The sequence below is a fragment of the Lissotriton vulgaris genome, chromosome 10 (genome assembly GCF_964263255.1).
Source record: "Lissotriton vulgaris chromosome 10, aLisVul1.2, whole genome shotgun sequence".
NCBI classification, from domain to species: Eukaryota; Metazoa; Chordata; class Amphibia; order Caudata; family Salamandridae; genus Lissotriton; species Lissotriton vulgaris.
This window is the reverse complement of record NC_141698.1, coordinates 591,027,175-591,044,169: the sequence shown is the minus strand read 5'-3', so window position 1 is coordinate 591,044,169 and position 16,995 is coordinate 591,027,175. Positions and strand designations below refer to the sequence as shown.

At 42.8% G+C, this 16,995-nt stretch overlaps 1 protein-coding gene across 1 annotated transcript in view; it reads left to right on the top strand.

Annotated features, from left to right (window-relative positions):
* XYLT1 (xylosyltransferase 1) overlaps positions 1 to 16,995 on the top strand; it is a 661,442-nt gene that overhangs the window by 545,196 nt on the left and 99,251 nt on the right. Inside the window, exon 6 of the mRNA XM_086941433.1 lies at positions 15,623 to 15,839. Within this exon, the coding sequence (XP_086797559.1) occupies positions 15,623 to 15,839 (217 nt within the window). The remainder of the gene's footprint in view (positions 1 to 15,622; positions 15,840 to 16,995) is intronic.

Genomic DNA, 16,995 nt, shown 5'->3' with positions numbered 1-16,995 from the left:
CGCAGCACCCCAGCAGAAGTACGATCCGGGTATTCACTGAGCCAGGGAATCATCGCCAAGGTATCAATCGGGGTAGGTAAAGGCGCCCCTCGGACTACGTTAGACCTGCTTGGCGCCTCCCCTCCCCCCATTATCACCCGTTTTGGCTCTGCACGTGGACTCAGGATGGGACGACCCGCACCCACTACATTCATGTTTAAATTTACACGATCCCTGGGGCCTAGTACATTTACCTCTGTTGAAATTAAAGCAGAACCCCCTTTTTCCTGTATTGCCGGCAGGTCTCGAGTAATCGTCGGTACCCGTACCTGAACGAAAGGGCGTCCCCACATATTGGCGGGAGGATTCGCCAACATTACTTCCTACCAATGGCATCTTCAACATACCTGTCTCCTTCATTTTATCCCATGTCAAAGAATCATAACAATCCCAGGTTAAGCTTTTATTATGCTCTTTAGCCTTTCTAAAAAGATTATCGTAGCAGAACCAATGGTTACCCTGGTGTGATGTCGAGTACCCCATGATTCGCGACTGATAGGTCGGCAACTCGGAAAGCAACTCGGGCCTACGTTCCCCTAAGATTGACGTAAAAATTCCCCATGCTTTGCCCCAATTGCCAATATTCTCATTCACTTTAAAGGCGGCCATTTTAGCGCGCCAAACACTGGGATGCATGAGATCTTTCTGACCCTTAACATGCTCCACCTCATAATGATCAACAAGCAACGAGAAGATGTTCACATATTCCCCCGCCCAAATCTTTTCTTTAATTGCCAAAGGAACATGTTGACCCAACCTTTCTCTACGTGAAGGTGCTGACTCATCCCTCGCAATCGGCAATGGCCGCTTACCTGCACCGGACGCTGCCTCTGCGGTCGCAATCGTCCCTTGTGGCTTGTCAACTACTGCAGCCGGCGCGGACACCTTGGCTGCATCCCGTTTCTCGCGCAATTGCTTCATTAGCGCCTGTGCCTCGGCAGCCGTGACGCCCTCACTACTGTCGCCCAACCACGCTGCAAGTTGTGCTGCCAGCTCGGGCGGCATATCTTCATTGGACACCGGGGTGACCACCACGGGAATCGGATTCCCCTCCGCCGGTACTGAGGTTGGCTCTTCGAGCGGGGTACAGGGAATCGGGACGTTTCCCCCGGCTGGTCCCCTCCTTGGCCTCTTGGCTCTCCCTCCTGGAGCTGCTCCAGCCGACGGACGTTCCGGCCCCCCTTCCCCGTCTCTCTCTGCCACCCGTTTCTTCAGCTCGGTCATCTCCTTCATGAGAAACCGAAGCATCTGTTCAGTCGTCATACTCTTCCCGCCTTTCTTGGGCATTCCTCTGACAGAGTATCTGAAAGACAAAAAGAAAGATTTACAACGCTCAAAATTGGCTCTTCGTTCCGTCTCGAGCTCACGTGCAGCGAGGAGGTGCAGCTTCAGAGCCCAGGAACAAGAGGATGCCTTCTGGTCTTGCGTCCCTTTTTATCCGTCTTCAGGGCGGGCGTAAACCCGCCCCTGCCTGCCCCGAGGGCGTGGCCAGCCGCGTCAGTGTCTAGGCCAGCCCACTCTAGGGCGGGAAAAAGGCGCGCCCCGGCTACGCCGCTTCGGGCATACCAGCCGAGACGCGCCTCCCGCCCAAAATGGCTTCCCGGAGGGATCGAGGTACTCCGCCATACGTTCGGGGGGACCGAGTGGTCGCCCCTTTCCAGACTTCTTGCTTCCTGACTGGCCTAGATTTAAAAAGTTTTAGTGGAGCAATTTTGTCTATAGTTTTCCTGGCTTCATCATCAAATTTCTTGAGAGCTGCTTCAATATCATCCGAGTGTCGTAGTGTAGGAAGGTTAAAATTATCTTTAAAAGTAGAATTAGTAACTTTATGCCACTGTCTACGGATGCAAGGTAGTGTGCTGAGGTGCGTGGGATTAGGCGCCTGAGGGGGGGTAATAAATTCCACAACGAAATGATCAGTCCAGCTCACCTGGATAGCAGGCGGGCATGAAATCGTGTGAACATTAGAAAAAACTAAGTCTAAAGTATGACCAGCCTGATGCGTAGGTCCTTTATTCTTTAGTATCAGACCTAAAGTTGATAGGTCTGTTATTAATGATTGAGCATCATTGCAGTCATATTAGGCTCTATACTTACTAAAATCTTTGAAATTGCATATCTACTGATTGGATTTTAGTTGTTTTGGTGTCAAATAATCTATATTACATTTTACTTTATCCCTCTAAATTTGTGTTGGATTTTTCATGTGTTGTGACTATATCACTGTTTGTGTGCTGAATAAATGCTTTACACATTGTCTCCAAGATAAGCCTGACAGCTTTGGTGCCAAGCTACCAGAGGGTTGAGGAGAGGTTAATTTAGCGACTTTTTGTTGTCCCTAACAAGGGTTGTAATTTGTTTCTTTAGAAGGATTTCATCCACATCCCCCAGTAACTAAATTTCTCACATTCTTTGTCTTTTAATTTAAAAGGAGCATAATCCATGAGTTATATACAATACATTACAAGTTTCCAAAGAGTCTCTGATTCTTTTTCTGACATTGGAAGTTGGAACCTATGTGGCAATAATTCTCGCTTCCTACTATAGTTTGAATGACAGTGTACTTATGAGCAATCGTGGTACTTTTGGTATTGTACAGAAGCAGACAGCTTTAAGAGATGAGACCTGGCATGCAGGAGAGAGTTTTGATTTTCTTTTTTCAGCTTCTTTTCTACACAATAGTGGTATTCAGAGATGCTTTTGAAGCAGCAGGCATTCTAAAGCCTGTCCTGTTTTTTTACACCCAATTGCTTATCACTCCAAGGGGAGCTCGGCCTAATCTTGGCAGGCTAAGTAGTTATTTTTTCTCATACTATTCCCCTTTCCCCTTTGTGCTCCATTTACAATGATCGAAAAAAACAGACTGAAAGGTTCCCTTTAGAGGCATTCAAATGCCAGTTGTAAGGGAGTTTAAAAGGAGTGTGTTTTGAATGCCTAACAAATAGAGATATTGTTTATGTGGCGTTAGAAGGAAGACTGGAAGTTGCTTGGTGAGTTGAGTGATCTAACTGGTGAAGATTTTTCTCAGCTTCATATGCATTGATTTTGCAGTACATTGCACCATTCATATAAAGAATGCGGCGCATATTACAAAAACGATACACTGGGGTGAACGCAAAGAAAGATCTATTTTTACAATTGCTACCTGTGTGATGTAGAATGGGGCAGAACAAAACAAAGAACTAGGGGAGTTTACAGTCTTTTTGCCATTTACATAATACATTGTGGACAAAATGTATTTGTTTCAAATGTCAAATTGGGTTTGTTGTTTTGTCAAAATTAGCCTGTGGCTTGTTTTTGGGTGACTTGCAGAAGTACAAAATATTGCGAAATGTGCTTCCGTTGTTTTTGTAAAACCGTTCATGGGTTAGAATCTCTTTTTTAAAATGCAGACGCTTCATTCAAAATTATTTATAAGCAGTACATCTATTTTTAAAGTGTTGGTATCTATTTTCTTCACTTTGGGTCAGCGCCAAAATCTATCTGTGATATGGAGTAAAGAAAACACTGTTTGCCTCTATGCTTGTGCTGAGTGAGATTATATGGAGGCATGCCGAAGACTGTTCCTCAAGGTCTGTTGGGTGTAAAGAATTGTTAATTATCCTTTTCCCTCCTTACCTGTATTGTGCTCAATGCCATAAATTAAAGATGTGTGACAGATGTTGATGCCCAAGGTCGAAGCAATAACGTTTAGCGTCCCTTGTAATGAGGTTCTTACATTTTTACAAGTGCAGGGCCTGCTGGAATTAACTAGTGATTAATTTAATTCCAGAATGCAGTATGAAACATTTAAAGGAGTGTATAAACAATCAACTGAATGAAAAATGAAACACAATATGTTGATTGATGAGAAGATGCTGGTTACTTTCCAAGAAATATATATTTATCTATACTTTAAACTAAGTGCTATTCCTCAAGGGGGGGCAATGTTTCAAGGATACACTTTCAGGGAAAATAGTGCAAGCCTGAAATGCAAATCTAAATATCCCAAAAAAGCTACATGGTTTCAAAGAATTATTATGAAAAACGTTGTATATTATATTTTAGAAAAGGCAGTGTTTTATCAATTAATACATAAATATAACAAGTAAAACAATGCTTTAATTTTTGAAAGCCAGATTTGGAAGGTTAAATTACTTTGGGAGTAGTGCTCTTTTCTAGTAATGCATTATCTAATGACAGCAACGTTTGCCTTGGGTTTACTGGTATGGCAGAAAGTTGCTAAACTTCTAAGGCAGCAAGGGCAGGTATTGTGTGGAATTGTGTTGGGTGATTTTGGGCGGTCGGAATTTCTAATACTGACTAGGCCTGGGCGGTAAATTCCGTTCCGTTCGTGGAATTTGTGGAATTTGGGTAATTTCGCGTTCCGCGGAGAATGTGAAATAGCCCAAAATTCTGCGTTCCGCGACTTCGCAAAATTTTTTGCTTGTTCGCGTTCTGAAATGCGTGTTGGCGAGATATTTCCCCCTGAGCACGCAAGCAGCGATGGCGAACAGTAAAAAAGCATTGCGAAGTGTTTGCGGAATTTCTTCATGTTTGCGGAGATTATTTGCCGTTTTGCAGAGATTTGCGTAAGCTGATTACGCAAATTCCGCCCTCCCCTAATACTGACTGAAATCTGTGCTTAGAATTCCCACAATAATGAGTTAGATTCCCCAAAACGGGAACTATGACAAATAAAGTACAATTGACTTATGGTGAAAAGCATATGCAAAAGACAATAGACCTTTAAAGATGGATTGTTATGACACTTTGATAAAGTCTGTAGGCAACTATTCTGTTATATGGAATACCCCAGATTAGCATAGTAGGCAAGGGGTTTGATGTTTGTAATCCCGCCTTGACAAGGCCTGGGAGAAGAAGATTTAGACCTAATTCTGGGCATTTTAGGAGTGGTTGTTTTTTAAAATTACTATTATTTTTTATTTTCTAAATCATATATGTTCAATGCATATAAATTCCGATCCGAAACATCGGGGAATCACCACAATTATAGACAAAAAATAAAGTTTGACATTCAGCAGTTAGAATTTGGTCTACAGTTTTGAAAATCGCATAAAACAGCATAATTACACCAAATATCGAATGATAAACATTGATTTGATCAACAGTCTAGTTCAAAGGATCCCAGTTAAACCCTAACTAGGGGGCCGATTAGGATCGCGGACGGACCTGCGTCCGTCCGTGACCCCTGAGGTGGAGGGAACGTCCGCAGGGGCTGCGGCGTACCCTCCAGTGCAATTAGGATGTGACTGCCACCCTGGCAGACACATTCTCAATATTTAACATTGAGGCGGGGGCTGCTTGAAGCAGCACCCGCTGCAAGGTTAAATATTCATGCTTCGCATTTGCATGCACAAAGCGGCAGGCACCGCGTGGTGCCTGCCGCTTTGTGCATGCAAATGCAGTGGGGTATAATAGGTACCCCCCATGTGCACCCCCACCCACCGTCACCCTGGGGGCCCGCAACGGGCCCCCAAACAAAACACTGTATGCCATTCCACGGAGGAGAAGCCGCAGCGGAAAGGCATTTGTTCTGCCCCATCCTAATATAGCTGGCGGTGTCTGTTAGACACCGCCTCCATGTTAGAGCTTTTCCGCCGCGGTCGTAAGGCGACCGTAGAGGAAAAGCGGCGGACGGTCTTCCTGACCCCCCAGCCATCCTAATCTGGTAGGGGGTCTTTGAAGGCTCCGCATCGGTTTTTCCGCATCCTCTGGGCCGGCAAACACTTCCGCCGGCCCGGAAGGTGCGGAAAAACCGCAATCCTAATCGGCCACTAGGTTTGATTACATTTTTAAGGGAGGAAAGACCTCGAGCTTTGGCCAATGCCGATTCAGACTCATAAATTTGCCGGAGAGAAGCCCACCACTCAGCTGGCTTTGCAAGGTAAAAGTGATTCACCTGCGGCACAAGGGGCTTGTAAATAAGCCCCTAGCACTGAGCTGCTAATCGTGACAAGTAAATAATAAAAGATATAGGTCTAACTATGTTTCATTTAGAAAAGTTATGTGAGGTGCTATAGGTCTAATCTGTTATAAAATGTTGCAGCAAACGTAGTGAACGGGTTAACTCATGGTGGAAAACACAAATTAAAGGTAGCCAGCCCTCAAGGGTGAATTGATATTACCCTGTTATAACCTGTAGCCAGGAATTTCGGTAGAAGGAATATGACAGATTATTGAAGTAAGCAAAGAGTTTCATGTTGGTCAACCACTTTGACAAATCCCTTGGAGTAGAAGATTAGACCTTGCTAGACCTTCTTAGGAGGGTTGCATATTGTTTTGCCATCTGTTATTTTGTATATATATGTAATTTTATGTGTATCATTAAGCCGGGTGGATTAAAGTACTTTTTAGATTTAGCCTGACCGCTTTATCAATCTGACAGACCTTTATAATAAAAACATTATGCAATAAACATACATACAAAGAGGTGTTCTGGGCCAGTCCTATGTCAGTTACATTCTGTTTCTGCCCATGACAGCACAGTGGCAGTCGGTCAGCCCACATCAGCCATTGGCTATTGCTCTCTGTATAATGCATTTTTCTGCTCAGTACACATCTGCTTGAAATAGTGAGAACCTTTGTCAGGGCTTGTGCACCAGTTACTTTGGTTTTGCAATTTCTCCTTAAAAGGCTCCCCTTTTATAATTATTGTCTACTCTTTTCTTTTTTTGGCAGCAAGCCAAAGAAGCACTCTGGACACTGCTCTGGGAAGCTCCTTTGATGCTGACTTAATCTGTAGTGCACCACATCCCATACAGCTGATAAACCAGGCAGGCATCTTACACAGTATTTGGCAGAGTGAATCAGTGTTTTACTGCTCTACACTAGCTGCCACATTTAAAAGCAACATGGCAGCCATCTTAAATCAGTACAACAATTAACCAATAATCCAAATATCATTTCAAGATAGCCGTTCCCTGCAATGTTTAATTTTGTATTCATATTTAATTGCAAGAAGTTGCCCCTCATGTTTATGCAGCAACATTTTTTAATTTTTTACCTTTATTCGTTTACATTTTCCTGCATATCTTGTTGCGTGAGCATGTGTTTTATTGTCAATGGATGATGGGTTGAATGTAAGAATGAATTTGTGGGGGAACATTCACCAGTGATTGAAGACCAATGTTCAATTATTAGTCAGCCCTGTTGGCATTAGGCTTTCTTATTAAAACCTCCTACCCAGTGCCTTATATGTATTATTCCTAGCAATGGAGATCTGAAGTGTAGTTCATTCTTTTACATATCGGTCTTGTGGGTTCAAATGAACTGTAAAGTGCCCTACTTCTCGCACTGATGCAAGAAAACTAAGTTAAACTCTTAAAAAAATAAAATAAATTCAGTTTATTTTCTGAGTCCTAACTGTTGGCACATTTAAGTTACTTCGTTTCATAAGTTTTATTTTATTGCTTTCATACAGTGCTCGAGCTCCTTACACAGTGGTTTGAGAAAGCTTGCATTGCAGAATTGGAGGGCAAAGGTTTAGAGGCGACAGCAAGATAAACAGCAGAGAAAGACCACCCAGTTCTGAGAGAAAGTTAACTCAAGGACTTTGAATGTTTTGCAGAAAGGTTGCCTTTCCAGACCTTCTGGTACTTTAGAAGTCCTTCAGGATGCAGAGCGCTAAATCAAGGGAGTTCCAAAGACATTCATTTTGAAAAGGAAGTCATGCTATTTTGCCTGTATACCACCAGCCAGAGCAACAGCTTATTTTTTGAGGCTTGCTTAACCCGTTGCATTCTCATGACGGAGCCGCTCCGTCATGAGCCGCGGTTGCGCTGTGCTCATGACAGAGCGGTGCAGTCATGGCCCAGCCGCCGCACCTGCGCGGCGCGTTCTATTGAGCGGGCGGGGCCATGACGGAACCGCTCCGTCATGAGCACAGCAAAACCACGGCTCGTGACGGAGCGGCTCCGTCACGAGCATGAGAGCGCCGCTCGCCCCCCCCCACACCCCCTAGCGCTGCGGCGGAATTGCCGCCGCAGCGAAGGGGTTAAGGTATCGGGAATGATGGCACGGACACATCAGTTATATCTACACCCCAAGCCACCAATCAATTCAAGCTGGTGGGTGGAATTTTAGATGAATAATTGAAATCTGCACAATGCAGTTCCTTCAATTCCACACATTTGTCTCAATTGGCGATCTAATAGTAACAGGACACAAGCTTGATTCCTGGAATTAAGCAATTCGTCGCTATTCATAGCGGTTTCCTTCCCCCAAAAATGCAGAAAACACAACTGGACATCATTCAAGAAAAGATTTTGCCGAAAAGCATCTGAGAGTTACTGCCCTGAAAGAGGACCACTTTATCTGAATCAATAAGACTATCTAAAAGTTATGAGGGAATATTACTTGCCAATGCTGCAATGGATCTCATTGTTTACACATAACAGTGGAAAGGAAATTTAGACAAATGTTCCACTGAATAATAGAGTTTAATCTCTTTGTCTTCATGTCAGAATCTCTTGTGTTTTCTCTGCTTGCCTAGATCTATCCCCAAGGAGCTCATTCTTCTTTATAATGGTCTTCATTTCTGTAATTTAAAGCATATTGTATGCATGTTTGACATTGCAGTACACTATACTTGGATATATATGAGCTCTTCACATTGGCACAGGATATTGTTGAAAATGCATTGAGACTAAACAGGACAATATTCGTAGCATTATGTTCTGTTGTTGTTGCACCTATTCTTTGACCAAACTGCAAGGGCTGGGACGGTGATATGAGGCATAGAAAGCCGACGGCAGCATAGAGGAGTGAAACTGCATTTTTGGCCTTATGTGCTGAAGTTTCATTTGACCACCCAGTCTCAAAAGCAGCCCTACAGGTCAATTTCACACTTTTAGTATTGCATTAACTTGCAGGTTGTTTGTCTTTTTCAAGTCACAAGATGTAGAGTAATTCCAGCATTAGTCTACCATGCTCATGGACATTGACTCCAACCTTAGATAGTTTCTTTGGCCATTGGGTTCAGCCACAGGAAGCAACAGATCTGAAAATGGCATGTTGTCCACAGTGATTTCAGGCCGTGCCTTAGGTTGCTGATTCCAGAGGAGGATTACAATTGATTTTGCTCTGATGTATGCAGTCAGCACAATTGCCTGCACTGATTTTGGTCTTGTTTTCCAGATACCATGAACTTGGCCATGGAAAACGTCAGTAGATTGAGTGGACTCCTTTTTAATTCTACTGCATTGTACCGCTAAATACCTGTGGTCCTATCAGCACAAGGTGTGGAACCTCTGCCTCTCTCCAGAACACCAAGAGTCGATCTGCAACTTCTGCCTGGCCTTTCGGTGCAAGAAGATACTCGTGTAGCATAGCGAGCAAGAGAGGGAGAGAGAGGGAAAGAGAGAGAAATAGAAAGAGACAGACGCTGGGCTCATCAGAGGATGCGGTGTTAGTCTGTGTGAAAGAGTTGAGACCTCTTTAGAGAACAGAATCCCCTCAATGTCGAGGAAGAATTGCCTTGACCCCCAGAGGCAATAGGTGTGGGGTGCACAGCCAGCCTAAAAAAGTGTTATCAGGCGCCTCCAACAAAGAACACAACCCTGCTGAGTCAAAGCAAGCGGGCCCACCTACAAAGAAGAGGTTTGTGATTACTTAACCATGCCATGGGGATAAAATGCACCATCACAGGAGACCATATGGTGGAGAACAGCACTGCTCCTGACTGAGCCAGGCATCCAGCCCCAAAACCAGCTAAAAAGAAAGCTGCAGACCCACCTCCACCTTCGCCCCACTGGGAACTGAGAAAAGATTCCAGGGTTAAGTCACCAGCCATGTACCATCCAGTGACCTCCTGTCTAAAGGGCCTCAAGCCTTCATCATTGAGGCAGAAAACACAGCAAACAAAGTTGAAGTTTAAATCAAGGCCGAAAACCGCTTCAACACCCAGCTTGGAAATTTCAGAAGCCCTCCTTCTCAAAAGACAGGCAAGGAGCTTGATGCCCAACAAAAATTCTTATTTATTCACCCGGATACAGGCAGAAACTTGACAACACCTCAAAAGTAAAAGCCTGTTTCCATCATTCCTCCCATTTCAATGAAAAGAAAGCTCACTTTTGAGGAAGAACTTGAGCACAAATGCCTCTGCACCCAGAGCACAATGAACGCAAAGAGCAAATAACACCCCCTCAGTCTCCATCTCTGCCTACCAACCCACAACAGGTACTACATGCTTCACCATTACCATCTTCACCTTCTTCATCATAGCATCACACACCACCACCACGTAGGGGAATCTCACTTCTGCCACCTCCCTCCTCCACCAGAGTGTCCAGAGGGATCTGTTCACTCATTCTCAGACCCAGGCAGCCCGTATGGGAAGGGGGACTCATATAATCACTATGCACCCTATTGTGGCTATTTCTTTTGTTCCTCTGTCTGCTTATCACTTTTAGATTATACACTACCTTGAGGTAAATAAGCCCTTGGGTATTTGGGTCCAAGTGCACTAACTCTATTAAACATGAGTTTTTCGTTCTGGTGTATTGAGCCTTATTTTTGTGATTCCATTTTCCCCACAGTGCTGCATTTGGGATCCCCTTCTCCCTGACCACTTTGGTTCACTTTTGTCTCCTTTGAGCCCTGAAGAAGGGTCAACCACCTATTTGGTCTCCCACCAAAGATGTAACTAGTGTTTTGAAAATGCCACGTTTGTGCAGAATTCACTTTGATACAGGGTTTCATTGCTGGTCCTTGTGATCTTCCAAGTTGCTTTGATTTTAACTTACTTTGCCTGTATGTAATGTGATGGGTTTATACGTATAGGATGAATGGGATGCGTCAGTTTGTTTGAAAGCATGCCTGTCTGTAGGGGTCCCAGAGTGAGTGTTTATATTGTTGGAATATTGACATTTTTGTACTCCATATGATGGATCCAAATGGACACGACTAAAGTTGTTTAACTTTATGTTTTTTGTATATCTTGTATATCTGTGGAAGTAAAGTTTTTTTTCGAATAAATAGATATTGTTTTCAGACATTAAATTATCTGATATCTTTTTATCACTAGGCTCAACTGCGACTCTTTAGCCCCTGAGACTACTTTTGAGGTATTCCCTTACTTTTCATTTGAGTAGACAGGCTGTTTGTTTTTGTTGAGCTTTGAGGACTCTGTCAGGGAGAGGGTAGTTACACCCTAAGTATTAAAAAGAAATTCAAAGCCTCCCCTGAAGGTCCACTTTACATCAGGGGGCAAGTACCCCCAGACTCACTGGTGGTTGCATAATGCCAGAAAAAGAGTGTCAGCATAGGCCACCTAGCAATCCCCACATAAATAAAACAAATGCGTAGGCAATGCAGGGAATGAGGTTTGTGGAGTTAGTATCAAGTTATGATGAATTCCATTGAAAGGATCTTGACGTACTAATGAAACTTCTCCCTGAGGCATACAGGAAACTCGGTGAGGAGGTTATTGCAGGGGGATAGTGATCTTCAGTGGCAATATCCATTGTGCACTAGACGCAACAGACATTGGAAGAAATAAGGGAATATTTTACATCTTAAAAATTCTTTAAAGCACTACACTTAAACCCTTTACCTGTTAAATTGCATTGTATACAGGAAGTAATAATTTTTGCTTTTATTTTTGTATAGTGAAACAGCCTTTTCAAGTATTTTAATCAGAACTCAAAATGTAAGCCACACCAACTGCTGGGTTCAGACAGTTTTCTATGGCCTGATGTACAAAGCCATTTTATGGTTGAACAGCCTCAGAGGGTTTGTGACTACAAATCTACTAAACCTATAATGAAACTTGATAACATGCTAGCAAATCACAAAATTGATCTAGAAAGGCTTAACAGATTACTATTTGGATGTAGCATGTTTAGGGAGTCCCTTCCAAATAGCAATTCATTATGGTATATATCAATGTTTTACAACCGTAATCCGGTCACAAAATATTTAAAAGTTACAAACTCACAAGTTGGGGTGGTAACACATACGCAGAAGGTAAAGGTTCCCCTGGGGACCCTTTTCCCTTTGTGAATGTAAAAAAAAAGTTTGCTGGGTAGTTGGCAGTGGTCTAGGGGACCACTGTTAACTTAAAAAAGGTTTACTTTATTTAAATACGATCACATACATGGTGGACCTCAGGTGGTGACACTCTCTTTGACGACATCCAATCATAGTGAGTTGCAATTTGTGATTTACTTTATTAATAATGGTTAGGTAGGTCAGAGATCGCAAAATTCTTTTCCACGTCAGTGTTCAATTTGCCTAACCTTTTTGTGACTGGAAATTTCGTACATCATATCCTAAATTCTTAAGTCAAGCTATTGCCTCTCAGGTCAAAAGCAGTATGTATGTGAACTGGAGGTGAAGGACTTGTGTTTTGAGAAGATGACTAGCTATCTGTTTTGTCACATTTAACATGAAAATAAAACAATATTCCTAATATTTGACATCATACACAAAGTGAGCTGGTTCATAATTCTCAATCTTACTGAGTTCGGCTTGAGGTTGAAGAACACACAATTTGTTCCTTCTGGGACACAGTCTGTAACACAACCAATTTAGTATATATTTCTTTGAACTAAAGCGTGTAGTTTGTTTACAGTGGTGGCTGGTGACATTTGTAAGTGGTAGGGCTAAAAGTTAGAAATTACCTTTAAATACTGAGCAACCATTGCATTTTCATTTACTTTCACCATGTCATAATTTTGAAAACGGTGTACCCACATGATAGGGGCCCCATCCCACCCATTTGCAAAGAATCACAATTACAACTGAAATATGTGGCCACTGTCCTGTGCGCTATGCAGAGGAGCCAATGATTGGATGGCCATGTATTCTGAACACCTTTTTTGACCCACTGCAGAACCTGTGAGAAACTTGCTGTGACTTCAACCACTGCTCCAGAGCTCTCAATCGTGCAAACAAGTGGTGCCACCCAGTTCACAGTATCCACAGTACAATAGTAATGTGCATGTGCTACATGAAAAAGTACAGAAACAACATCCTGGGAGTAGCTAACACTATTGTACATTATCCTGCATATTGAATTGCCACTCCTGCAAAACTGAAGGTCTACCTGAACAAAAAAGCTATCCATAGAATGCTAGTGACTAGTTGTGGTCCAAAGTCAACCTCAGGAGCTCTTGACGCAGATTGACATGACCAAGTGAAGAGGAATGCAAAATAATAAATGTGCATGTCAACTTGGCCTTTCACTTCCAGATCACTGGAAAGCAGCATTGAAGCTGCATTAGGCAACAAGTTCAAGCTTTAGCTTCCAAGAAATGGGACATAGTGAAGGGAAGGAATGGAAGGTGATTGACTTCCAGGGGACCACCATCACTTCATAGGCTTTTCCAATTGCTGTCTCTCAGGAACGTGTTTATGAAGGGATACAGCATTGTCAACATCTGTGCAACTGAAGGAATTATTTGAGATACGTGTCAACCGGAAGTCTTCATTGTGCACCAGTAAAACCAGATGGACATTTAGATTCAGCAGGGTTGCTGTCAGTACTTTCATCACCAGTACCCTTTGTGTTGTACTCCTTCCAAGAAAGTGTGCTTGTCCTTAATAAAGCTTGCAAGATACACTGTTGATGAGTTGAGGTTGCACAGCATCCTGCAGTCATGTGCAGTCGTAAATTACATCATGATACTATTCTTCTACCTCTCACAATAGGATTGCAAAAACACGGCCTCTCTCCACACAGTGCTTCACCTGCAGCATCCCAGGCCTCTCCATCAGACTAAAGTGTCCTCCTTGCCCAAATACCCTTCTCTTGCTAGCCATTAATTCCTTCAATAAATCATGTATCCACCTCCGTTCATTCAGTATCCAGGTCCCACTATGCAGCATCCATGTCTATCTGTTTGAACTCCACCTCTTCAGCGTCCTACTTTACACCACCTCACCTGTAGCCGGGCACTGTTTAGTTCTCACCATCCACACAGATGTCAACTGGCCCTATGTCATTAGGGTAACACTGAGCAAGTCCTCACATTCTAAATTAAAAAACTAAGCATTCTGGGGCTTGCAGGCTCATACTTACAGATGTAAGATTTAAGGTACCAGCATGGTCAGTGGTGTTAGTAAAAAGTCTGCACTGTTCAAAAAACACCCTCCTAACAGGGGAGGTGAGAGCTATGCCCAGATCTCTTTTATGTGAAGAAACCTGTTCTCTCTGTAATATATGGCCTGGTCTCCCAATATGAAGGGGCCGGTCTCCATATCGTACATGCCGGCCTGGTAGCTCTATATACCCTTTCTAGTCCGTTTATAGTCATGGTTTGGTAACCCTAAAGGCAATGTCTGATAAATGCCCTCACACATAATCATATGCACTGCACACAAGTCTGGTACCTTTTGCACTCCACTCAGCCCCCTCACTTCCAAAGTTAACACCAACTTGAAACAATGTACTGAATGGCAAGGGGCAGAAAGACGAGACTGGCAAGAGATGAACAGGCTGGGCCAGCAGGTAGAAAGTGGTGAATGGGAAGAGGCACTCTATCCTTCCTCCTCACTTAAGAGGAATAAACAAAAACATGTTTCTAACGCAGGCTGCAGGTATCCATGTACTTCCTGCTCTGTCCTGGAGCTGCTTTCATTCAGTTTTCAGAATGAGAGAAGCACCAAGATTGGTTTGAGCAGGCTAACCCAGCACTCCTTTTGAGGCTGGGTGCCTGTGCCTGCAATCCCCCAGTAGTTTAACACTGCTGGGAGTGGTCCAGTCTGAAGTGCCATGTCAGGCTGGCAGTCGAACAACAGCAGGCCAATCCAACATGTGCACTCCGCACTGGCAGATTTGCAAGTCATCATGATGGTGCCATCAGCCCCGTCCCCGTGTTCACACTCCACCACTCACGCTAGAACTGCGTGAGCCAGTGGTACATCATATAATTTATTTGATGTGCCACCAGCCCGTGCTATAATAAATGGTAATGATCATTTTATTTACATGTACTTGCTGTGCTTGCAGCAGACTGGGCAACGCTCCTCCACCCTTTAGGAGGAACCGCCACTGTAATCATTTAGAATGGTGCCAGATATTTTCTTATATTCTTCCGGTACAGTTTACCAATGAAAATTCCCTATAAAATGGTTAACCAAGCAAAAAACACAGCTAATTGGCAATTTTTCTACTTTTTTCCAGTTTTAATTCATGACTTTAATTATCATTAAACTTTATTCATCACAAGTGAATCCCATTGGGATGGTACTTTAAAGTTCTTTTCAAAATAGGATGTGATTTGCCAGAATCAACTAAGTTAGTTTCAAGCAGCAACACACAAACATTTGTTTTAATTCCAATAGCACCTTATCTCTAATGTTTTGACGTGAATTATTGTTCATAGGAGCAAGGAAAATTATCAGTTTGAAATCAGTGGACATCATTTAGTGGAAAGTGGAAATGGAAGAAGCAAAAACTGTTACTTCTGGTAAAGAAACTTATAAGGTCCATTGAGAGTGGAAATTGAACCTGACTTACTGTACATAGTGTTTTGCCCTGGTATCAGGTGGCAATTTTGTGACAAATATGATATAATGTGAAGACTTTTAAATACACAGTTTTACGTTATTTAAAATGTGGCTTTGTCTCTTCTCTTAGATTCATTAGAAAACAGGGCCTGGACAGACTTTTCCTTGAATGTGACACCCACATGTGGCGTCTTGGAGACAGAAAAATCCCAGAAGGCATTACTGTAGATGGAGGCTCTGACTGGTTCTTACTGAACAGGAAGTTTGTGGAGTATGTTACATTATCCAACGATGACCTGGTTATAAAGATGAAGAAATTCTACTCCTACACATTACTTCCAGCTGAGGTACAAGGAACACATCTGCATTTTCATTTTCACTATTTCACATACTGTATGAATATAGACATGTATACATGTGGAATCTAATTTGTTATGCAACCTTGAGGATATCCGTAAAACTTTGTCTGGTTAGATTCTTCAAATTTAGGGCTCACTGCACTTAACCTTTTCCAAGTTTCTCCAAGTTTATTTTATTTGATTCGGAACTCCGAAGAGATCCACAAAAGATAACACAATGAATACAACATACAAAACCATTTTTACAGAAAAAAGAACAAAGCACATTACAAAGTTACAATTTCTGTACAAAAGGCCAATACGGGTTACAAGAATCAGTAATGCATACTATGCTAAAAGAAGAAGCCCCTCAATAAATATCTAAAAAGCATTTAAAAAAGTTAAAAACATTAAAACAAAATATCTCATTAGAAGGGTTATTTAAAGCATGTACAAAAGCATTAGCAGTAAGAATACTCAATTTCAAGCAAATATGGCGTAGCCATTTGCGACGGAAAGGGAGCAGGGGAGGACATATAAATATGACGTGACTCAGATCTTGTTTGGGGCAGTTGCAAAAGTTGCAAGCTGCGGAAGTACCATACCACTTGGACAGAAGTATATTTAAAGGCAGGAGATCTTGTCTTAACAGAAACCAGAATCGTCGGACACCATGGGATAAATTCCAGGATATGTAGGGTTGCCTATATTTGATTACACAAGATAAGACAAATGGAGGGACTCCCTTCCTAGTTACAATATACTCCCTATCTAATCTGAAACTAAGTGCCCATGAGGCCCGTTTCAAAACTAGTTTTAATTGGCCCTGGGAGAGGGAGAAAAGGGAGGTCTCATCTAATTTCAGAAGTGTCACTGCCCTTCTGAAATTTTTTACAAGAAGGGAGAATTCATTGAAAGACCCCAATAATTCGTCTTTCATTAAGCGTCTTAGTGTCCCTGCTTCCCCCTTCGCCAAACAGGCAACCCAGCGCACCAACCCCGCTAGGCCCTGGGCCCAACTACTACGAGCTCCAAACTCCAGTCTAAAAGCTGCAGCTGTACATGAATTATTGGTAGAGGTTAGATTCCGAAAAATCTTCCCCTCTGCCAACTGCAAAAATCCCCATTGCCCCAAATCCACTATTTCAAGTCCATATAGCAAAGT